The sequence below is a fragment of the Dermacentor albipictus genome, chromosome 9, assembly GCF_038994185.2.
Source record: "Dermacentor albipictus isolate Rhodes 1998 colony chromosome 9, USDA_Dalb.pri_finalv2, whole genome shotgun sequence".
Taxonomy (NCBI): domain Eukaryota; kingdom Metazoa; phylum Arthropoda; class Arachnida; order Ixodida; family Ixodidae; genus Dermacentor; species Dermacentor albipictus.
Genome location: NC_091829.1, coordinates 17,827,985 through 17,853,085, shown reverse-complemented (window position 1 = coordinate 17,853,085; position 25,101 = coordinate 17,827,985). Strand labels below are relative to the sequence as shown.

The following is a 25,101-nucleotide window of genomic DNA, read 5'->3' as shown; positions in this document are numbered from 1 at the left end:
TTATTGCACGCTTTTGTGCAATAAGAAAGCGCTGTATATTGTGCTGTGTCGTCGTACCCCAAACTGTGTGGCAATAAGTAATCACTGGCGCTATATATGAATTATAAATGAGGAGTTTAACCTGTGTGGGAAGGGTTAACCTATGTTTACTTAACACGCTATTTAACCTGTTCATTTTAGCACGAATATTTTGAATGTGTAGGTCCCAACTGAGCATCTCAGAGAATACAATACCAAGAGATTTTATACTGGGTACAATATCAATCTTGTCATTACCTAATAATAGTTCGATATCACCACTTCCTACTTTATTTTTTGTCCTATATACCACAGCCTTTGTCTTGTTCGTATTAACTTTAAGACAATTTTTATTACGCCAGTGACGCAAATTTTCCAAAAATTGGTTGCCACGGAGGGATAACTCAGCTTGTGTGTTTCCTGTGGCGAGGATTGTAATATCATCAGCGTAAGCTACGAGATGAACCGGAAAGGGGGTATGAAAAATGGCATTTATGTACACTAAAAACAACAAAGGCCCTAAAATGCTTCCCTGAGGTACACCAGACAAGACTGGCTCAACATCTGATGAGGTTTCATTTAAACACGCCATTTGTTTACGGTACTTTAGGTAAGACTGTATTAAAGCAAGACTGATGGCCCTGATGCCATAGTGACAGACTTTCTGAAATAATAGAAAGTGGTCAATTAGATCAAATGCTTTGGATGCGTCTATATCTAAACCGAGAACAAGAAGCTTTTCTTCAAAGGCGGCAATTATAATTTCTCTTTGTTTAGTCAATGCCATCTCAGTGGATCTCTGTTTTCTAAATCCGAACTGGTAGTCAGAAAGAACAGAATACTTACTTAGAAAGTTAGCCAACCTGTAATTAATATTTTTTTCTAGTGCTTTAGACGGTACTGGAATCGTTGAGCATGCGCGACAAACACAAGTAGAGAAATAGGTGCGCCAACAAGACAAGTACACAACTCGGCACAGGGAACTTTACAATGAAGCAGAGAATGGTGATACGAACAAAGACAAAGCGCGGACCACGTGGCTCGTATGTTCGACGTATTTCACGCTGCATCTGAGCGTATTCGTCAACCTGGATAATGCAGTAATCAAGGAGGAGGAGGAGGAAAGAAAAAAGTAGAAGGCAGGGAAGTTAGTCAGAATGACGTTCTGTAATCAAAGCTGCAGTCAGTTACATGTGCCTGCTGCTTCAACTGATGCCCACATCAACGACCACAATTCAGACATATCGTGTTTTCCTTCTTCTTTCTTTTTTACAGTGAAGCTGTTAAGGGCTACTTTCCCCACTATCGTGTCCGCGTGTAGAAAAAAAAAATCCTTGAAGATAGGGCAATGCCGGGCCGACCCGCGGCGGAGGTGACGCATTTGTTAAGCACTCCCCATATATACGTGGGCCGATCCCGAAGATAGTACAATACCGGGCCGACCCGCGGCGGAAGCGAAGCAGGCGTAAACAGTCCGCATACGTGAGCCGGTCCCGAAGATTGTGAAATGCCGGGCCGACCGGCGGCGGAGGTGCAGTTTGCCATTAAGGGGCCCGCATACACAGCTTCGCTGGTCATCTTTCACAGAGTGGAAGGGCACTGAGTTTTTTTTTCCGTATACGTCGCGAAGCAGGCATGTTTTTGTCTTTGTACGAATACACACACTTCTCAAAAGGGCACGTTGCCGTTTTTCACTGTCTGCTGCACTTCAAAACGCTCCGAGGTACCACGCTCCCAGGTATGTCGCTGCTGCCACAAACGCGACCATCCCGGCGGTGAAGTGGTGCTTATAGAACGGCCTCTTCCGGTCCGCTTCAGGACGAGTCAGCGGTGCGCGCATGCGGTCCTTGTATCCCAATATGGCATCGCGAGCTCCACCCCAAGAGTGAGGTCCCCGTAGCCTGTACTTATAATTCAGCAGTGGCGATGTAATCAGCGTCCAGTATAACTTGGGGTCCGTGATCAAGAGTTTAAAAAAGCTAGGCCTCACGCCGATGATGCCAGCTAGGTCGTCGACGTAGCGCACCCGGTCTATCATCAGAGCATGCCTGGTCGTGGGGATGAAGGCGGAGGATATCTTGTTTTGCGTCGCTTCTACGTCAGCCTTCATCGCTTCCCTGGACGGGAGGCGCAGTTTGCCGGACAGCACCAGGGCCATGTAGCGGCCTTGCATCTCGAAGGCCTGCAGCATGTTGGAGCTGGCGTCGATGAAGCCCAAGAACGCCACGTTAGGGTTATCCGGAGGAACGATCATCTTGTACAGGAGGAACCTCTCTCCGTTCCGCGGCAACGCGTCCGTCGGGAAAGGCAAGTCTGCCTTGAAGCCCGTGGCGAAGACGACGGTGTCCACTTCCTCTTCGACGCCGTCCATGACCACGCCTGTTTCGGTGAATCGTTCGGGCGCGCCTCGGGGTTTGACGGTGCCGTCCAGCAACTTGCCCTGGATGTAGTTGTTGACGACGAGACCCTGAGTGAGGATGTCGTGGCTTGGTTCGAGGCCGAACATTTTGTGGTCCCAGGTTTCGTTGGCGACGGCGGTGAGAAAGCGCGAGTAGTAGGAGCGGGGCAGCCAGCTGTACAGCCACAGTCTCAGCTGTTTGAAGGCGTACTCGTCTAATGGAGTTCCTCGGTAGTGGTTCGGGAGTATCCAGTTCACCCTCCTGGTGCTCAGAAAGACCTGCAGACAGAGAGCAACGATGTATTGAGTACTCAGTACCTAACGAAAAACGTGTTTGTGTTCTGCCAACTGTTAAGCTATGGTTCTGGTTCTTATATCAGCTCGGAGCACCAGCGCTTCCTGAATATGCAAATATGTTCATTATATAAAGAACTTTTTTTTTCAAATCGTGTAATCAGTGGACTGTTCCTCACCAAATTCAATTCATAAATGTATTGTTATGGTAACATGGAACGTTAAAATTGAATTCTGTGGTTTTGCGTACCAAAACTAAAGTATGATTTGAGGCATGCCGTAGGGGGGTGGGGGTGGGGGGCTCCGGATACATTTGGACCTCCTCGGGTTTTTAACGTGCACCTAATGCACGTTAAAGAACGATCACAAGGTCACAAGATCATAAAGGGGGAGCGCTTATTTTTCGCTCGGATATAACTGATTGTACCATATCAACAGCAACAACAACTACAGCAATGACCACAACAGCGACGACGACGAAGCAGCTGACCAGCAATTCTCGTGGCTCTGAACTCATTCACTGCGGCAACAGTTGCTTTCCCAACCAAACTTATACTTGAATTTGGGCAGAGCTCGCGGAATTCAGTGCTATCTCCCCGAACTATGTACAACGACGAAAAAGATGACGACATTGAATGCAGAGAACGACGCCTGCGGTGTGATGATGACTACAATGGCGTAACGTGGACACAATGATGATGACGACGACGATGACGAATCGATGACCCTTTCTATAGAGTAGTGGATTGGACAGGGCAAACCATTGTATCGAGCTCTCCAGCGCCGTCGCAGTAAAACGTTGCATGTGGTATCTGTATCTTATGCAAAGTAAACGAACCCGCCGATGTGGCTTAGCGGCTGGGCTGTTGCGCTGCTAAGCACGAGGTCGAGGGATCAAATCCCGGCCGACGCGGCCGCGTTCCGATGGGGGGCGAAATGCAAAAAGCGTGTCCCGTGCATTAGGAACACGTTAAAGATTCCACGCTGATCAAAACGGATCCGGAGTCCCCCATTTCGACGTGCCTCATAATCAAATCGTGGGTTTGGCGCGTAAAGCCCCGGAATTCAATTCGAAGTAAACAATGCATTGGCACAAAGAGGCCACGAAATTCTGTTAGGTTACGAGGGTGCATATACTGTAGATCGCTTCTTCTGGACTCGTTGACATGTTTAAATTTGCGTTCTTTTTTGTAGGCTTGTATGTTTGTGTTTGTAATGTGCGTGCGTGCGATATAAGGAACAGGGTAGCTCCAATTTCTCCACCGTGTCTTAAGTAAACAGGCTCTAATGTAGCCTACCCTCCCACTTATCTACAGTTATAAAAATCAAGCCACAATAACAGCACAAGGCACAAAGGTGCGCGCCACAGCGCAAAGGAATGTACGGATGCATAGAGTAAGCCCTGTCCCGAGCTCTCAGCTGACGTGGCCGCAGTAAAAACTAACCTGCCGCGCAACGGAGGCCAGGTTGACCGCCACATCGATCGCGGAGTTGGCGCAGCCCACGACGACCGCGTTCTTGTCCCGGACCCTCTCGTCGACGTCCTTGTAGTCGCGGGAGTGCATCACCCGTCCGCGGAACAGCTCCCGACCCGGGACGTCAGGCATCAGCGGAGTCCCGTGGTGTCCGCAGCACACCAGCACGGCGTCGAAGGTCCCTTCCCACTCGCGGTCCGCCGCTGTGTCGCGGATCCTGACTGTGCCGTCCTTGTCGAGTCTGAGCACCTCGTGGTTGAACCGTATCCTGAGAGTATAACGATCGCAGCGCTGGGTTTGAAACCACGAAACACCTATATAATATATATATATATATATATATATATATATATATATATATATATATATATATATATATATATATATATATATATATATATATATATATATATATATATATATATATATTCCCAATTCCACCCGAAAGTCGAAGCACCCATTGCGGTAGCAAATTAGTAGATAGCTGTACGAAGTAAGGATAGTAGTTTTATCGGCCGTACAAACTTGTAATCTTTCACTTGCTAACTAAATTAACAATGATAGAATATGTAAGCGTGACTCAACAAGGGCGTAGAAACAGACACACAGAGACTACTACTACTACTACTACTACTGCTGCTGCTGCTGCTGCTGCTGCAACTACTACTATTATTGATGATGATGATGATGATGATGATGATAAACGGGCTGCAGCAGTCCTACGCGATGGAGTCGTGAAGCATGACTGTGTGTGTGCGAGAGCACGAGGAGGTGTGAAAGGGAGCTGTTCTGACGCCGCAACACCGTAAGAAAAATTTATCTATTCCGTATGCGATCACACCTCCGAAGGATTAGAAACAGGCCCCTATCAGGCTGCCAGCACTAGCAGTCTATGTGAAGGTTGATACAATGAAACACGTCAAGGTGTCAAACCGAACAAATAACGTATCAAGAACAATGGGCCTTTTGAACAAGTGAGAACTTTGCTTCCAAAATGGTTTAAGTGCCAGTTGTATTTACGTCATGATTTTCTTTAGATTAAGCCATTGTATTTTAGTTCCGGGCACCAAAGGCAAGCAGCTTCTTCTCCAGAAGAAGGCCATCAGGTTTATAGAAAGTGTAGGTTACTGTGGTCACACATAACCTTATTTTCTTAGCAACAAAATTTTGACTGTCTATCATGCATTCCATGAACGTCTTGCAACATGAATATTTAAAATCACAAAAGACGACAATGCAGCATTTCTGGAAATGTACAGACGTTCAGAGTGTGGTTATAAATTGAGGCACGCAGGTTACATACAGACAAAAACTAGAACTATGCCATGAAGGCAATACATTATTAAGCTGTAGAACATTTGAACCTACAACCAGAGATAGTTGAAAAAGCCTACAGTTTGTGCTGTTACCTGCCGTACAGCCTGGAGAGATGAAGCCCAGTCAGGCGGCATCAAGTCGCCTTGAACTTCATTCCTTGGCAGAAGTGTTTGAGCTGATTTCAGTGGACATATATTGTCTGCTACTTTGTATCTTTTAAAATCTGTCAAACTAAACTATCCTATCCTATCTAAACTATGGGCATGTGTTCGCATGCGTTTTAGCAACTGCATTCAGCAGTGAAGCATTTCAACACGCGTGTGTGCGTGCGTTTCAAGCTTATTCCAACGTTAAGGTGTATACGCAACGTGCATGTAAGGTGTTTGCAACCACCTTGATCTTGCAATTTGTGACCGTCCCAAACTGAGTTCACATAGATGCATGCATTCAGCTGCATTTGCAGAATGAACACAGATATAATTCTTCTAACGTAGTACAGTAATAATACCCTACCTGTTTACACTCTCTTTAAGTTATAAGTTGAGGCAGCGCGATTGATATTAGCGTTTCGGTTATTTACCACAATATTTCTTCCAGAGTTAATAGGGTATATCGACGATAGTGTCTCCTCTGAACTCGTTTGATGCTTGCCATCAAAGGTGCAACACCAACTAATCTGTGAAGCCCTACCTCGGCGTGACGCCGAAGTGGTCCGCGTAGCTTCTGATGTAACGGAGCGTCTGCCAGTGCGTCATGAACAGCGGCACCTCCCTGTCCGGCGGGAAGTCGCTGTAGCAGGACATCTCCTTGCTGGTGTTGGCCACGGTGAATCGCATCACGGTACCGGTGCCGGTCTCGGGCGTCTCCTCTCGGTACCACCACAGCCCGCCACAGTTTGACGCCTTCTCGAAGCACACCACGTCCAGTCCTTCTTCGAGGCATGCCTTGACGGCCGTAATGCCGCAGCAGCCGGCGCCGATCACCGCAACCCGCATTTTGGGGAAAGTCTGCGACTCTGTGGAAGAAAGCAAACCGAAATATTTCTATCTGCCTCTCTGTTTGTAGGCGGATGAATAAGTTAGACAGCTCGTAGGTAGTTGTGCTTTGAAGCCAGTACAACAGCACCATAACCAAGACAAGATAAGCGCTCGTACTGTGTATTTTCTTTCTTTTTTTGTTAGCTGCGACACTATGGATATATTATTTACTGAAGAGCCCGACGATATCAAAATCGCAATCCTCCCTCCCCCCCCCCCCACACTCACATGCACACGCGCACGCGCACACGCACAAAAAAAGAAGAAGCGCTGCACGAGATAACAATATAAGGAACTTCACACAAAGGTGCAAATGTATGCAAATGCGTAATGCAGAGTTGGCGCGTGACCTGTGACAATTAACAAGTAGCCAACATTCATGTTCAAATAGTTCCGTTCAAATCAAAGTGCCTTGGTGTGCACATGTGATCGCGCTTCAGACGATAAATTCTTCCTTGTTTTCTTCTTTTTTTAATAGACCAAGAAACTCACGACTCTGTGGCCTAGTTATAGCGATCAGATAGGGAAATCTGGAATTGAAGGAAATGTCAACAACTGTCCGTGATAAGATCCGTCTGTTGTTAAAGAAGGCGCAGACTTCAGAAATAGTTTTTTTTTTTCATTTGTACGTAGTGCGAGTCATTCTCACCCAAGTAAGAGATGTCCTGGTAAGAAAAACAAGGCACACGGATATGATAAAATGACTGTAGCGACGCGACTATCGCCTCCAAAGGAGGCGAAGGAGATGGGCTCACGTGCAGGTAGCGCGACAATAGAAGGTGCTAGCGCGCTGGACTTGAGCGACCGCGGAGTCGGATGCCCCTGAGATCACGCTGCACCATGGCTGGCAGGCCTAAATAAAGCGTGGCCACGGCGGGTACCTCTTCGCGCCGCCTTCCACAAATTGGTGACCCGGACGACCGAATCCAGCCATCCCGCGTGACAACCAAATAAAGATCGTCGAGACAAGATGGCAAGAGACAAGAGGACCAGTGATAAGAGATTACAGAGATGGTGATGGTATATACACGAGCGTTCATGTTTGCACTTCGGCCTCGTCTGAACGGGGCCGCCGTTGTCGGCAATAAAACCCGCAAACTCGTCTCCAGCAACACAACATCGTAGCCTCTTCACAACGCGATGGATCGTAGACGTGCCACTGTGGGTTAAAAAATGCCTAATGTATATAACAGCGCGTTAAAACAAGGGACCAAGAACTATATATATTCATCTTTTCATCTCACCGGTAATTCGCTGACACCGCACCACCACTTGCATGGCGCTTTCTGGCCATATCTGGCCCTTGCGCCACTAAACACCAGATATCATCATCACGCATTTGAAACCTCGAATTGAGTTCCGAAGTTTCGCGTGCCAAAAGCACGATTTGATTTTGACGCACGCCTAAGTGAGGGACTCTGGATTAATTTAAACCACCAGTTTGCTACAGACAAGAACATACCCAAGTCCAGATTTTATTAACAGGATCTATCCGGAGAGGGAAACTCAAACCAACTGTAGTAGGTGAAATGGCATCATTACTCTTGACCACATGCTTTGGCAGTGCCCCGCGGTCTTCACAGACTGTGACAAGGAACAAGAATGGTGGCGGCAAATGCTACACAGTGAATCACTCTCTGACCAATTACGGGCAGTCCAGAAGGCCCGCGATGTGGCTGAAGAGCTCGGCCTGACAGTCCCAACGTGGGAGCGGCCCGCCTCAACGTAGGGTTGACCTTCAGGACCCAATAAAATTCTCCATACCATACCATACCATACCATACCATACCATACCATACCATACCATACCATACCAGGGGATCTTTAACGTGGCCCCGAATGCGCAGGACACACTTGAAACCTTCTACGCCTAACTTATGTTGCAGCTATAGTGGGTGTCTTGCGGTCTAATTTTGCAACCGTGCTCATTCCCTAATTGTAATGGGCCCACTGTGGTCAGAGGTGGTTGGCGTCAATTGGCATATATCACTCTGTCTTGTCGCCCAAGCCTCTGCAGGCCATTTCAGGGTCCTGGGTGTCGAACGTGGAGGCGCCGTAACCAAGCAAGCGGGAAATTTCTGCATACATTTGCATACTTGTAGGCCTCATTGATCAGCACTGGTTTGATGGAGGGCGCCTACCATGGCTGAGGAGGAACGAGCTCTCTCAAACGCGATCACTTCCGCTCGGATCGACAACCGTACTGCCGAGCTATGCCTCTCTGAACGGCGCGCAAGAACAAGATTAACCTTCTTGTTTTTTTTCTTTTTTACCGCTCTCTTTCATTCTCTCTCTAAACTTTTTTCTCCCCACTCCCCTTACCCTGTGCAGTGCTGTTGAGGTGCCCTCCCTTGAGAGACAGTTACGGCACTGCACTTTTCTCTTCCTTTCATCTTCAAAATCACTACTACTACTACGGCGAGCAAGAGGCTAAATGTGGCTCGGACCGTGGCATGCGTGGTGCGACCACAACAGCGTCGTCTGAGCGCGCGACACATGCATGGTCGAGTAAGGGCTTCTTTCCACTACGCAGCAATACAAAAGTGAGTTGTGTGAGTAGTATGATTGCGAAAATATCAACAATTATGCTATATAACACGTTTTCGCTATACATGCAGTATAAAGCAAGCGACCCTCTCGAAGAAACTTTGCAGTCGTTTCGCGGAAGAAAGAAATGTTCCAGGCACGTACCCAGAATATTTTTTCGGGGGGGGGGGGGGGGCCACCACCTCCTCCATCATCATCATCATCATCATCATCATCATCATGCTTTATGTCCACTGCAGGACGAAGGCCTCTCCCTGCGATCTCCATTTACCCCTGTCCTGCGCCAACCGATTCCAACTTGCGCCCGCGAATTTCCTAATTTCATCACTCCACTTAGTATTTTGTCGTCCTCGATTGCGTTTTCCTTCTCTTGGTAGCTATTCTGTAACCCTAATTGTCCAACGGTTATCTAACCGGCGCATTACATGACCTGCCCAGCTACATTTTTTCCTCTTGATGTCAATTAGAATATCGTCTATACCCGTTCGCTCTCTGATCCAAACCGCTCTCTTTCTCTCTCTTAACGTTATAGCTAGCAATCCTCGTTCGATCGCTCTTTGCGCGGTCCTTAACTTATTCTCAAGTCTCTGCCCCATATGTCAGCACTGGCAAATTGCACTGATTGCACACCTTAGTTTTCAATAATAATGGTAAGCTTCCAGTCAGGAGCTGGCAATGTCTGCCGTATGCGATCCAACCTATTTTTATTCTTCTGTGAATTTCCTTCTCATGATCAGGGTTCCCTGTGATTAATTGACCTAGGTAAACCTACTCCTTCGCAGTCTCTAGTGGCCGACTGGCGATCCTGATCTCTTGTTCCTTTGCCCGGCTATTTATCATTATCTTCATCTTCTGCATATTCAACCCCACTCTTACACTCTCTCTGTTAAGGTCTCCAATCATTTGTTGTAACTTGTCTGCATTGTTGTACAATGGAACAATGTCATCGGCAAACCGAAGGCTGCTGAGATATTTGTCGTCGATCTTTACTCCTAAGCCTTCCCAGTTTAATAGTTTGAATTCTTCTAAGCACGCAGTGAATAGCTTTGGAGAAATTATGTCTCCCTGTCTGACCCCTCTCCCTATAGGTATCTCCCTGCCTTTCTTGTGTAGAATTAAGGTAGCTGTAGAACCTCTGTAGATATTCTTACGCGAAGGACAAGTCAGTAAGACGAGAAACTATTTACAGATTATATTTACAACAACGGTTGCAGCGCTGACCGGTTAGATTCACAGTGCGAGCCCAGTTCGTTCTTCCTCCTCTTTTCTGGAGTGATGGCACCCACGCACCTCGTTCAAACAAACAAATACCACACACACGTAGCAACATTTTTCAAGCTTTTTAAGTAAGCGTTCTGTAGTCCTTGATTACGTAGTGCCTCTATGACTGCTGGTATCTCTACTGAATAAAATGCATTTTCGCAATCTATATAAGCCACATAGAGAGGCTTATTGTACTCTGCAGATTTCGCGATAACCTGATTGATGACATGGATGTGATCCATTGTAAGGTATCTCTTCCTGAGCCAGCCTGTTCCCTTGGTTGACAAAATCCAGTGTTGCCCTTAATCTATAGGATATTATTTTGGTAAATATCTTATATAATACTGGGAACAAGCTAATGGTCCTATAATTTTGCAATTCTTTAACATCTCCTTTTTTGTGGATTAGTATAATGTCTGCATTCTTCCAGTTTTCTGGGACCCTTGCAGTCGAAAGACACTTCGTATAAAGAGCCGCCAGTTTTCTGAGCATTATGTCTCCTCCATCTTTGATTAAATCGACTGTTATTCCATCTTCTCCCCCCGCTCTTCATCGTTTCATGTCTTGCAGGGCCCTTCTGACATCGCTAGTTATAGGAGAGTTTCTGTATCCTGTTCATTACTGTTTCTAAGTGAGGTATCGTGACTCCTCTGGGTACTGTATACAGGACAGCTTAGAATTTTTCCGCTGTTTTTACTATATCTTCGAGATTGCTTATGATATTATCCTTCTTATCTTTTAGTGCATGCATCATGGTTTGTCCTATGTCAGGTTTCCTTTTTACTGATTTCAGGCTGCGTTCATTTTTATACGGCTTCTTCAGTCTTTCTCATGTTATTGTTTCGAATATCAGTTATTTTCGCCTTGTGGTTCAGTTTTGACAGTTCTGCGAATTGCGTAGCGCTGTGCGGCCGCCATTCCCATACAACCGCGTAGAGCGCAGGACTCTGCGATTCTAGACGTACTGCGCTCACCGCGAAAGGTTAGAAAAACACCCACATGAGCACAGCAGAGAAGTGGCTACGTGAGGCGGTTCGACCGATAACTGTAGAAGCGTCATTCAAACAAGTAATTATTCTACACTTCCGGCGCGGCGTTTTCTCTACTTCCTTTTTAAACAAAAAGACGTTGATCCATAAATATTCTCATAAACAAAGGTTACCTTTTCTTTTTATTCGCTGTTGCTTGCAGTTTGGTTCTTGCCTTGGCTCTCTCCCTTAGTAGATCGCTTAATTTCTCAACTCCTTGCGATTTTTGTTTCCAATTGCCAACTTTGCACGAAAACTGCTATACAATTACGGAAAAACAGACGAGATAACGGGCGACCGTCATCTTGCATATGGGTTTAAGGGTTATTGCAGGGTTTCATGATGGACGCTCTTATTTCCATCTTATCTAACCCACATCACGTGTATATGGTTCCGGGCATCTGTCAGCGTCGCGGCGAGCCGTAACTCAAGGAAATAATGAAGCAAAGGGAAAAGTTAAACGCAATTGGCGTTTCCTCCGGCCGCAACTCGTTCCATGAGAGTACAGACCAGCTGAGTAACAGCCGCATCCCTCTCCTGGTCCCAGGATCAGCCTAAACAAAGAAGGTTGAACTAACAAAAGCAATAGCTATGCGCGTCACGATTGAATAGATGGTGACAACTGAACGCATCTCGAGTTAATCGTGCGGGTGCGGAATCTATGAGAAAACTGTCCTTCACATTACAAGAGATGCCGATAACTACCGCCATCTAAAAGGAGTGAAAAAGGCAGCATAATGCTGACCGATGAACAGCTGCCAAGTCTCAACATCGATCTGGCGGCGCTTTAGGAATATGTGAGGAGTGGTGGCGTGGGTGGGGAGTGGGGGGGGGGGGGGAGTATGCCATTTGATTTCGGGGGGGGCCCGGGCCCCCCCGGGCCCCCCCCTGGGTACGTGCCTGAAATGTTCTATTCTATCCAGTACTCACGGTCGAACCTCGTTACGTAGTTTTCACTTCGCTTGAACAAACGTGCCGACCGGGCGGTCCTTTGGTGTAGTTCGCCTGAACCTAGGCTATCCGACTTGAGGAATGTCGGTGCATGTGTTGCTATATGCCGAGGCTGACGGTCTGCAAATCTCGCCGCTTGGAAGGAAAGGACGTCGACCTTCCTGCTTGTGTTTCCGCCCAGGCAACTGTTCGCGCTTGCGTTTCTCCCGCCATTCGGCTGCGTACACGGATGTTAATGGGGGCAATACACTCCGGCGACGTTACGTTGGCGAAAGCACTATCCTCTACAGTCCGGCGGCAGCTGGCGCCTGCGCGACCGGCGGCATTCAGCGCGTTCGGACGTCGTCCGGCGCCGAATGCAACCGACTGCATTTCGTGCCGACCGCGCCGAGCAAGTTAGTGTTCCTGTTTCAGGAACACTAGAGCAAGTTGGAGTTACTGTATGTGCTACCGCAGGTAGCACATACAGTAACTCTAACTTGCTCTAGTATAGCTGTATGTGCTACCGCAGGTAGCTGTATGTGCTAGGTAGCTGTATGTGCTAGGTAGCTGTATGTGCTAGGTAGCTGCATGTGCTACCGCAGGTAGCACATACAGCTACCTACGGTAGCATATACAGTGACTCTAGAGCAAGTTAGCGCCTAGCGCCCTCTCTTGTCGAGGTAGAGACTCGCTACTCAGCATGCTGAGCCAGAACGAGGTGGCCTCTTCGCAAGAAAGCGTGCCCGACCTGTGCGGCTCCGAAATCGAAAAGTTTCTGGACGCCGTCCAGCAAACACATTGTATCTGCGGCACCAAAACAATGGACTACTAATATGCGGAGCGGAAAAACAACGCGTGGGAGCAGATGCGCATGTACTCCGGCCTCTCAACAGGAGCGTCAATGTCACGCACGTGTGCGTATACGTCTCCGGACATGCTATGCACTCAGCGCCTGTTTGTTTGTCTTGTTTTCCCTGTTTCAGTCGAAGAGTGCCTGAAACTATGGAAGCAGCTGAGGGACCGCTATACTCGTGAACTGAAAGCTATTGAAGCGACGAAAAAGGAGTCTGGGGGCTGGGGCAGGGCAGGATTCAGCAGAGAGGAGAGGAAATAGTGCTGACACCGCGCAAGGGTTGTGGCCAACGCATTTCCTCCTCTCCCTTCTTCTTTCGGATGTTTCATTAATTATACGGGCATCAGGTTAATCAAATTAGATGGTTTAACGTCCCGAAACCACACTGTGGGTTACGAGGGACACCTTAGTGAAGATCTCCGGACTACGACCACCTGCAGCGTTTCTTTAACGTGCACATAAACCTAGGTACGCGAGCGTTCTCGTAGTTCGCCTCCACCGAAATTCGGCCGCCCCTTGTGGAAATCGAGCCACCGACCTCGTGCTCCGCAGCATAGAACACCGTAGCTACGAGGACCAAATTGTTGTACTATATTTTGGCATTTCCGCTGCAGGAAACGAGGTGAATGCGCGTATTTTGTGCTTTTGTCGCTTCGCTGTTTACGGCCCGAATATCTGAAAGCGAAATACATATAGTGTCCTCTTTTTCTGAATTTCCGTTTGTAGTAACGCCCGAAAATCCTTTCGCACCTTACGCTGTCTCAGGGTGAAATCCGGCGTATCTCAGTACGTGCCTTTGGTTAAGAATGCGAATCAGCTTATATGTCATCAATAGTGGCAGGACGAGGAATGTCGCTGAAGCCTATTACGTTTCGTCAATGGGACTTGTCTTTCTCCTTTATCGAAACGTTGGCTCCTGCAGCGACATCCTTTGTTCTATACCACTGTATACGCCACTTCTAGCCTCCACCTTCCCGTGAACTTCCCTCTTGTGTTGGACATTTAAGACCGCTTGTAAAACGATCTGTTGCAGAGGCAAGCAGTAATTGTGCACCTGAATGAATACGGCCTCGTGGTTTTTTTTTTCTCTTCTGCAGTGTTCAAGCTGTAATACTTATCTGTGTAGAACTTAGTTTGCAAAACATAGGTGGCGTGATAAACTGGTATCGCATTTGCAGAAAACCACACCTGAAACCGGGGTTAACCCTGTTGCTCGCTCAGGCACGCACATCGAATGAGAAGCTCGTAATCTCCACACTCCGCGCATTCACGACAGCCCGCTATTCTATTGGATGAGAAAACCTTGAGAGGAGATCGCTTTCCGCCACAGCGCATCACATCACAACGCCGCGGGCTTCAGCAACGAACATTCCGCGTCAGCGTTGCTTTTTTGGAACGTTGAGCAGAGTGGCAAAACACAAGCGTTATGTGCTTTGTTCATGCTTGTGTCCGTCTGCATAGCGTCGCGTGCGTGTTTCTTTAAGCCGTCAAACTTATTTGCACGTCTTTTCGAAGTGCTCGAGGAAACGTTTTATGCTTCTCGCGGCTTCGCCAGGCGATAGCGAAGGCATGCAGGTCGTCTGAAGAATCTGGGCGCAATGAAAGCAAGTAATAAGCGACGCCGACTAGAAAAGAGATTGCGAGAAAGACGTTTCGGCACCTCCCACGGCAGCATTGTTCTCGGGAGCCTTTATTTGTTGGGAACAAGGCTCACGTACTCGGTAGCCGAAACGTCATCACTTCAATTTCTTCAGTGGTCGGCATGCTTTATCGCGTATTTTCCTGATATTTCCCGACCAGAGTGGCTTCAATCAAAAGCTCGACTTCACTTGGTTGTAATGTTATAGAATTCGGCGCGCCACCTAAAGTTCTCACCCTTCTTTCTTTTCTTTAAGGTGTCTCCGGGAAAAATATTTCCCAAGTTTATTCCGGGCGTTTTCCTCAGTGATAAAGTGGCCGCAAGGGCACTTGCGTTAAATTAAAAAAGGGCCATTCGTAATTACGGTGGTTTTGACGTAAACAAATGTTTCGTGATGATTCTCCCCCTTCTACCCCTCGCCCCCCCCCCCCCCCCCTCCCCACAGAAATATATATTGACTTCCCCCGTAAGCATTCTAGAATTTTAGGAAAGCTCATGAATAACTGCACTTGTCCTTAAAATTATGTTACTGTGTTTAAATTTATTAATTAGAAATACGCTAGTTTTTATTCATAAATTATATCGCTGTGTGTCCTAATGCAAGAAAGAAGCGATTCATCGTTTGTTCCGTTTCATAACGTTGCTGCGTCACACCAGCCAAGCGTCGTTTCAAGTCATCGCTCTGTGAAAATCCGCAAGTTCGTCGCGTCAGCCACCGTTTTGTGGTCATACTGTTAATCAAGAGCAATCTCCACATGCAGTGCAATAAAATTTGCAACGAGCCTAGTACAAAGGTTCAAACACTGTGAAACGGCAAAGAGTGGTCGCATAATCGGGAAACAAGATATCTCACTCTGAACGTGGTGACGCCAATGTAGCGCAAATTAACCGAACACAAAGAACAGAAGACCAGGTGCCTCCGGCGTTCTGTTCTTTGTGTCTGTTTAACGTGTGCTAAAATGGCTTCAGTAAGTATCAAGCGACTTGCCCAAGAAAGAAATCGTGCGGGAAATATCCACAATTATCGTGAACGTGAGCGAGTAGCCGAACGCTTGAAGAAAAGAATTCGCTTTGTCAAAGAAATCGTGCGCGTTACGACACGTGGTTTGCTTCAGTGAGGACATTTAAGTTGTGTTTGTTGTTTCGTCGCGTGTTTCCGTGTATGCATCAACCAGCACATGTGTAACGGTTGGATCTGTGGACACCACGTGTGTCTCAAACATCCATGACCGTCGGCGTCAGTTAAGGAGGTAGTGGCGTTTGGCAGAGAACGCGTCCCACTAACTCTGCAGCGGAGATGATGTCCTAAAGGTGAAACCGGCCGACATAGCTTCCGCCAACCGTCTCAGCTTGGCCTTGGCCTTTGTACCCGCCGCAGATCACTTACGCCATACGACGCGTAGGCCAAGCCGCGCGGACAGAGCTACTATAGGACGCATCGGCACGCTAGGATATAAGACGCGTGCTCACTTAGCGCGCGCTTAATTGCGTTACCTCCAACTTTGGACGAGCGGGAAGACTGCGCGCATGAAGTCAACATTTTTCTCGAATCACCCTCGCACGCTTTCGCCTTGCAACCCCAGCACATGCACGGCGTACCTTGGACTTCACATGGAACATCACGGCGACGGCGGAAATTCGCCTGGAGTGTCCGTATATATAGTAGCTACCGCAATGAAAGTTATCTTGAGTTACCAATCTTGAGTTACCACTGTGGACGCTTTCGTTGTCTCAATCCGTGTACACGCCTGAATTATCCTATGCAGTTTTACTTTATCAATTGTAGTAGCCGATGGGACGATAACCTGGGTTACTATATGAGGGAATGCAAATATTGTGGGAAAGTGTTAGTAACTATAAGAGCGATTACATTTTCTGTACATGGTTGTACGCAATCTGACGCGATGCTACTCTGCCATTCGTTGTGGCTACTGTTGCCACCACTCGTGAATGTTTTTGTGTCTCTTCAAGGTAAACTCACGGAACTCATGCCGTGGCACTGCCGAATTTTATTAGGCAGCATTCAATAGCGTCCCTGTACAGAGTCAGCGTTGCAAATCGGTTACCTCCATTCCAACACTCTGGAAGCATATGAAAGTCAACGACTTTGTAAAACAACAACCGTCCTTACGAAAGTACGAAAGGAAAAATGTAGAACTGCACACGTCGTTCCCATCGCAACAGATTGTCGTCAGCAGACGTTTCTGTCTGACCGTAGTTCACACAACTACCTTCCTTGTCAATGGTTGCCAAGCCTTTTGTGTGGCGCGTGACTGAAATGGACAGAATGCCTTGTTCTGGAGCTTCTATTTTGCTTCCGTTGATGTCATCTTTGTCGCATAACTTCATCACCGGCGCACATCACAACCTATCCAAACCTATGAAACAAAGGACCACGTTGACGCTTTCTTAATTGCATCCAAACGATGTTATTTATTTTTGTTTTCTTCATTTTCCCTTTTTTTTCACAACTTTAGCTTACGCGCGAACTCAAAAAGAAAAATTGATTGTGACGTCCATCGCCGTTGAGAGTACTGACTGCCTCCGCCATTCGGCCCAACAGCAGCTTAGGGAGGGTATTCTGTAAGAGTCCACCTAGTGGACTGTCCATTTCGGCCGCTGATGATTGGCTAGGGCCTCTCGTCTTCTCCTCTCTCGTACAGCTGCATCCAATCAGCAGCGGCCGAAATGGACAGTCCACTGGGTGGACTCTTACAGAATACCCCCGCCCCCTGGTAATCCGCGAAGTGGCCCAGATACCTTTTACACATACAGTAGCTGTAACGCAGGTAGCCACACCATTACAAGGCCGTTAACATCTCGCGATGGAGCAAATTAAATAACCTAAGGATTATCAATTGCATAAGTGCAATGCTTCCAGCCTAACTGCAAATGTGTTCAGTTCATTGATTGATTCTAAAGCACCAGTGCGCCTGCGCACCAGATGACTGCGCTAAACAGCGGGAACTCTGAAGTGAGCATGACGGCCAGACAGAGCACCACTATGAGGAGCACAACCGTGACGAGGGTGATCTGTAGGCGCTTGCGATCAGAGCGAACCAGTATTGCGGGTGGCTTGAGCGGCGCCTTCATCCGGGTCTCGTACCCCAATATGGCGTCTCTCGCTCCTGGCCAGGCATGCGGGCCTTCGAGGCGGTACTTGTAGTTAAGCGTGGGAGCCCGGACCGCGGCGAAGAACAGCCACGGGTCAGTGTAGAGCATGCGACGGAAGTTAGGCCTAACGCCTATCGTGGTCGCGAGGTCCCCTATGTAGGTGACCGGGTCGACCATCATCGCGTGACGAGGCGAAGGCACGAAGAATCTCTGGTCGTTCTTCATTTTCATCACGAGTTCGGCGAGCATGGTGTTCGACGTAGGCAGCGTCAGCTTGTCGGTGAAGACCTGGACGGCGTAGCGGGCCTGCATCTCGGAAATCATCAACACGCACGCGTTGACGTCAACGAACCCGATGAATGCGACGCGAGGGTATTCGGGGGGGAAATATTCGGTGATAGAGCAAGGGAAAGTTCTTGTCTCTAGTAAGCACGCTCGAGGCGAAAGGTACTTCGTTCTTGTACCCGTGGCGAAGATCACTAGGTCCGCAGGCTCCTCGGCGTTGTCCATGATGACGCCATGCTCCGTGAAGGCTTCGATCTCTCCGCGGAACTTGACTTGTCCGCTCAGCACCTTCTCCGGCAAAGTGCTGTTGATGACCACGTACTGAGCCAGTAATTGGTGCTGCGGCTCGAGGCCCAGGGCCTTATGGTTGAAGGCACTGTTCGCGATTGACTGCATGAACCACGAGCTCAGTCTCGTCGGTAGGTACTCGTACATGAACATGTGCAGCTGGTTCGAGAAGACGACGTCGATGGGAACGCCACCGTGGTGACGTGGCACGACCCAGTTGGCTCTTCGTATGCTGAGAAAGACCTGCCAAGAATAAATAGCATTATTTGTCAGAGAAAAGAATTGGCGAAACGATTATATAGGGTAGTGATGGTCAAGTGGCAACATTTAGCTTTTGTTCGCCGGTGCCTAGCACTGCGCTATAGTATGACTAAGCGTCAGCCCCTTCCCGCTCAGCCAAATAGTGCTCGTAAATAATTTCGCAGCTGTGGTGAATAAAAATTTTGTCGCGGAAAATTTTGTAACTCAAGTGACTGGCAACCTAAATGAACATTCATTAACTTGATAAAGCTTATTCGCACGGACACTGCTGTTCTGACATCGATAAATGCAGTATTATAATAATAATTTTAATTGAGTATTATTATTTCTCTTTGTTGAAGTAAGAAAGCGTGGAATTATATAGATCTCTGCATGGCAGTCATGTCTGCCGATGTTCTCATTATTTGGTTCAGTTCAAAACGACACTCACCCTCAAACACGAATTCTGTGACAGCTTGCTGAAAAACCCTGGCTACATGGCTACGACTCTTACATAGATACATGACCTCCATGCTGCCTAAAGTTATCCCTACAGATAAATTCAAAGGTTCCTTACCACTTCAGCGACGTCGGCCACGTCAACGGCGATGTCAACTGCCGAGTTGCCGAACCCGACAATCACCACCCTCTTTCCGCGAATGCTTTCGTCGGTGTACTTGTATTCTCTCGAGTGCATTACCCGGCCCTTGAACTTGCTCCTTCCCGCAATCACAGGCACCGACGGTATCGCGTGGTGTCCTGTGCAGATCATCACCCTGTCGAAGCTCTCTTCGAACTCCTCGCCTGTCTCCAAATTGCGCACCCTCAACGTCAGGTCTTCGCTCAGGTCGACGACCTTGTGCCTGAAACGGATTCGAGGCGTCACCCTGAAGTGGTCCGCATAGTCCCGGATGTACTGGAGCATTCTCTTGTGCCCCAGGAAGATCGGCCAGTCCTTGTTCGGCGGAAAGTCGCTGTAGACGCACATCTCCTTGCTGGTATTGCAGACCGTGAACCGCATCACTGTGCCGGCGTCGAAGACATCCTCGTGTTCTTCGTCGCGGTACCACCACAGACCTCCGGAGTTCGAGGCCGCTTCGAAGCACACGACGTCGAGGTTCTCTTCGAGGCACGCCTTGACGGCGGTGATGCCCGCGCATCCGGCCCCGATGACTGCGACCCTCATCGCAGAACCCTGGCAAGCCAACGCGCCTGACGACAGGCCTAGGAAGCTAGTCTTAAGGACATCGAACTTTGGCGTCCCTTATATAGAGACAACGGCTTACTCCACGCAAGTGGCAAGCTTAACGAAGTCGCTCGCAAAGGTGCTTTTCTATTTTTTCGTGACACTAGATTTCAGTGTATCAATTATAACACCGGTTGTTTAAAGGTATCCTACAGCCGCAGAAGGACGATAGCAAGTGTAACGTGCTCCTTCCCAAGAAACCTGGTGGCGGGCCTAAGACCTTTCAAGGCATGGGATTGCCAACTCAATGAGCCACAGGTGTTGTTGTCAAGGCGTCGCAAACACGTCTTTTTCGACGGCCTGCTCACAGACGATAGGAGATGCAGCGCACTCGTCCACAAGAAGCTTGTCGACAGGCCCTTCAGATCTGGGATTCGGCAAGTAGAATACTGAACTGCCAAAAGATGAAAACTTCGCTGTGCGAATATCTTCAACGGAGAGCACCAGGACCTAACGTGAACGATTCCACGAGAAACCGGTGCAGAAGCTATTCCTTGGGAGTTTTTACCTAATTGCTGCCGCTTCTGTACGTACTCTTGCCGAGGGACACACTTTGGACGTCTCGCTTGTCGTCTACGTGAGATGGAACAGCAGGGGCGCACAGGAAACCCGCAGCAGTGTACGGGGAAAGGTGGTCTCGCAGACACTGCAGTTATAATCCCCGCGTTCTATCGCAAAGCTTGAACGAGCGGGCGCTGTCGCCGACAAGAAAAAAGAAGGGCGTATCCGTTCTTCTTTTCCTTGTTTACCTGTTCTCTCCTGGAGTGAGCCAAATTTATTTTTTTTCCTTGCGTCCCCTCGGTGTCGAAGCTGCAGGTTTCACATGGAGGAAGCTCGTTGCCATTCGTCTCATGTTTCTTTCACGCGCAGAGCAGGTCCGAGGCGCCATGACAGAGTAGTTTTGCGGGAATGTATTCGGCGAACGGGCAGAATCTGCATCCACTCGAGCGTTGATGCCACTGGAACCGATTCGCAACGCTAGCGGCCTCGTGTTCTTGTCGACCTTCAGGTGGATCCCTACAATTTCGTTTTTGTTCGCTTGCTTTCCGTCGTCCCCATCGTTCGCTGTCCAGGAAGCGATCAACCGGCAATAACGTCACAGCCTGTTGAACACCAACGGTTGCTACCCTTTGAGAGGAATACGTTTGGGGGAGGGGGGGGGGGGGGCAAGTGTGCCGGTTCTCTTGATTGATGCACCCTCTGCTGGGGAACTCATTTAATGAGTCGCACTTTTCTCCAAAGTTCGAAAAATGCGAAAATGCGAGAAGCTTCCATAACTACATGAAAGAAGTTTCCGTAACTTTCCTTGTGTTTCTTTCCCGAGAAATATAACAATGATCAATCTTCCAGAAGCACTTATACGTAGTGACTTAGTTCAAGAAACGTCCTGGTCGTTCCGTACAAAGTCGCTACTCCTTTTCCGGTACGATTGGATATGCTGGTGACGTCACTAACATGTAGGTCGCTGATTTGGTTTTCGGCCCTCCTGCCTTTGTCATGTATGCAAAGCACTACATAAAACTTGGCTTTCATTTATTCGCATATTTCATCTCATTTTCCAGGATGCGCACGAATACTTTTACGTCGAGCGGCATATGCGCAGAACTCCGTCCAGAAAACCTCGTGCTGCCGTAGCGCTGAATGGTCTTTTCTTAGGCACGTTTTAAGAATGGCTGTCCTGATTCCGTTTCATATATAAAGGTCGCGCGTTCGTGTTTTTTTTTTACTTGCTCTCTTTGTATGGTAGAATACGCGGGCTACAGGGACAGCGACGAACGGATAAAGAAAGGAGGGGAGAGGGGCGTGCATGATTGTCCCTCATAGAATGCCGCGTAAGATCGTCGGCAGAAACACTTGCCAGACACTTTAGTAGCAACCAAATAACTCCTACCTCAAGATCCCTTTCCCTTGTGCGAAGCTCGCACGTACGACGCCCTTGCATAGCATTCACGACACTTTCGCCCCCCCCCCCCCTTTTCAAGGAAGGAAACAACGTCAAACTCCAAGCAGCATATGCGAATAGTTTCGTACGCAAATCTGGTGTTCTTTCTCTGCTGAACGTCGGCTGTCTTTCTGAGAATAATGTCTACGAGAACCACACCCTGGCTGCGGCACCGATATGAGAGATCGATTTGCTATGCAACAAGCCGGCGAAAGCAAGCGACGGGCTAGCTCATCCGTAGCAGCCTTGACTCATTCAACGCCAAGTGTGGCATCGAGTCTCGCGTTCCCGTTACAAGTACCGCGAGTAAGCTAGCTGCCGGGGTAATCGCCAGCCACGCTTTGTATGTGGCGCCTTCGTCGTGACGACCCTTTTGTGACTTGGCTATGACTCCGCACGGCTCACGAAAGACTCGTTTCTTCCCTCTCCCCCTATCTGTCTCTATACGTCCTTATATACGTGCAGCACAGTAGTTGAGCGTAGGCAAAACAGAAAAAGTGTGATTGGGGGGAGGGGGTATTTTGAATGCACAAAGTAATCGACTTGAGGCGTCTATTCAAAGGCTCATGGACGCATACAGTGCCTCGTGCTTCTCGGGATTTAAGTGACGTTTCGAAAAGGCAAGCCAGCTCGGATAAACTGCCACAAGGCTGCATCCACTTACGCTACGATGTCTCCCAGTGTAACAAAAGCATTTCCTTGAAATTTGGTATTAGTCCGTGACCCGGTCGCACTCTTGTGTTGTGTGCGGTTTGTGTCCACGACCCTCAAGTTTACGACTCGAGTGATTAAAGTGTGCAGTGTTCCTATCTCTCTTTCTTTGTGCTGACTACACGGAGCCACAGGTTCTTTCAAGCTGTGACAGCACTGCAGTGAACTTGACTGACCGAGCGTATACAACGTTAAGCTGCCGGCATGTGCTAAACCTCCCCGCGGAGCTTCAATGTGAGACGTCAGGCTCAAGCGGGCGGAGAATAATTAGCATCCACCGGAACGACGCAGGAGCCGCCGCCGTGCGACCCGGTAGGGTAAAAGTTGTTCGACTGCGTTCCAACGCCTCGATGTGGGTCGTCGCGGGCATAACCTTGCGTCCTCTGCTGTGAGACAGGGAGCTAATTGCCGATAATTGTAAATTATGCGTATGCGGGTGCAACCCGAGACGGGGCTAACCCATCCGCTGGCGGCCGTGTTTCAACGCTTCGGGGTTGCGCGTTGTCATTGTCTGATCTTTAATTGCCACCGCGCGGTGAATGCTTTCGCTTTGTTTGCTAGGTAGCCTTTGCAACACTGGTATTTCGTCGTCGTTAATGTACGGTCAGCCGTTCATCGAGGCCCGATCACTTTGTGTCGCTTGCATTGGTGGTGGGATACTGTCGCAGGACCTACTCCCACACGGTGGCCTGTTTGTATTGTCCGTAGCGTGAGACGCGTATTGATAAGAGTGCATAGACAGGAGCAGCCAGGTGTACTTTCACCGATTAAGAACTCTATCCGTTCGTCAAATAATTACGCCCCATTGGAGTAGATGTGGGACGCGTTCTCATCTCCACAGGTTCAACAAACAGGTCTGAATGGCCTTACTGTAAGCCTGCGACAGCTGCACACAGTGCGACCGTCATGCTTCTTGTGCCTTCTGCTGCATCGGAGTCGCCACGACCCGATCCGTTAATCATGTGCCACCAAGACCTCGTCTACTGTCGCACTCCCATGCCAGACCGCCGAAGCAAATCGCACGCACCGTCAGCCTTTGCCCTTTCGACCTGTGCCGCACTGGCGCACTCCTGGATTGCAAAATTCTGTACACACGTGTATATAGTGCGCACAGTTTTCTAACAACATCCTATTTTGTACGTAGTTTCTAGCCAAGTTGAGCCAAGTTGCCTGGCAACTTCATTTACAGTTTTGTCTAGTGTATATTATATAGGCTTGAAACAGGTTGCCCTCCCTCATAAGTGCAACAAGTCGCTGCGTCATCGAGGCCATTCATTTCCTATGATGTATTCAGTGGCCAGGTAGATTGTGGAATGGGGTCTTGTGGCAAGTTCCCAGAGAACGGTGAATAATGTTTCCGAGATTCGGACGTAGTACATGATCCCTTCTCTACGATCACGGACTGGCGAAATTTAATTTCGGCGTCCTATAGTAAACGTCGAATTTATTATGCAGGCGCTCGATGGTCCGATCGACAGCTCCATGAGAGCTCTGGACACTCAGCACGCGTTGTCGCGTTTGTAAAGGGACGATTTATCTAGTCGGTAAACAAGCGGCCGAATCCACGCCCCAGTAACGACTTTCTCTGGATAACAGAGCCAGAACTCGAAGAATATGCTTTTGCTGATCGCATACAGCGAAATCGATTCAGAGGACGGAAACGACGTCATAGACGCCATGTTTTAGGCGCCACCGCCTGTTGAGGGTGCTGCCTGGGCATGCTTAGCCTTAAAATGGAGCTTAAAAGTGGGTTGGTTCAAACAAGACATAAAATAATTTTCTATCTGACTGATAACGCGTAGCGGCGAGTTGACGGGATGCTCTAAGTTTACGTTGGTTTCGCGCATAAGCTTTGCCCGATAACTACGCCAAAGTGTTGTGTGTTAGGTTTGTTTGTAATCTTATTTACAATGCAAAAATTACTTGCACTGTGGTCAACAATTCATGTGCGGAGAAAGGCGAGCATACCCTTTAACAAACGTTTTTATTTCTTTTTTTTAAATGTAGACGCAGGAGTAGCTAAACGCTTGCGATATGTAGTCCTGTACAATCATGCGTTAAATGACGCCCTTATGCTTTGTATTGTGGACGGGGCTAGAAGTGAGCTGTACTGTACGTTTGGACCGTGCGTGAATTTAGTATACGTAGAGGACTCTTTGCACCAGTAGGTGAGGACTAGGAACTCTGAATGCCATTTAGTTTGCGGCTCTGACCGAAGTCCAGGAAACTCTCCATTACAGTGATGTTATGCTTATTAGTTTCGTTATAGCACTGTTAAGCTATTGTTTTATTTTATTATTATTTATTTATTTTCTTCCTATATATGCCATAGAGAAACGGAGCTGTCGAGGTGCCCTATACCAGAATGTTTCCTCAGGAGCTCATGAATTAAATATTGCTTTTATGCCGATTCCGTCTCACAACCGTACGCGGTCGCAAAGACATTGGTCATCGCTTGGCATAGATTTCACTT

At 48.2% G+C, this 25,101-nt stretch overlaps 2 protein-coding genes across 3 annotated transcripts in view; one reads left to right on the top strand and one right to left on the bottom strand.

Moving 5' to 3' along the window:
• LOC135903724 (uncharacterized) overlaps positions 1–25,101 on the top strand; it is a 188,516-nt gene that overhangs the window by 121,091 nt on the left and 42,324 nt on the right. The window lies entirely within an intron of this gene.
• Positions 1,261–19,915, bottom strand: LOC135903722 (uncharacterized). Its single transcript, XM_070525576.1, has 6 exons — positions 19,307–19,915; positions 17,728–18,732; positions 7,189–7,204; positions 6,193–6,517; positions 4,156–4,453; positions 1,261–2,695 (listed from the first exon to the last, which is right to left on the bottom strand). Exons 1-6 carry the CDS (start codon positions 19,913–19,915, stop codon positions 1,727–1,729), a joined length of 3,222 nt encoding a protein of 1,073 aa, XP_070381677.1. The 3' UTR covers positions 1,261–1,726.

What these genes read in the sequence shown, in the direction of transcription:
- LOC135903722 (XM_070525576.1), bottom strand. Translation starts at nt 19,915, where the DNA reads ATGAGGGTCGCAGTCATCGGGGCCGGATGCGCGGGCATCACCGCCGTC. An exon ending in CACTTCGGCGTCACGCCGAG is followed by an intron (nt 4,454 to 6,192) that starts GTAGGGCTTCAC and finishes TTATACTCTCAG; the next exon opens with GATACGGTTCAACCACGAGG. An exon ending in TGGCCTCCGTTGCGCGGCAG is followed by an intron (nt 2,696 to 4,155) that starts GTTAGTTTTTAC and finishes CTCTGTCTGCAG; the next exon opens with GTCTTTCTGAGCACCAGGAG.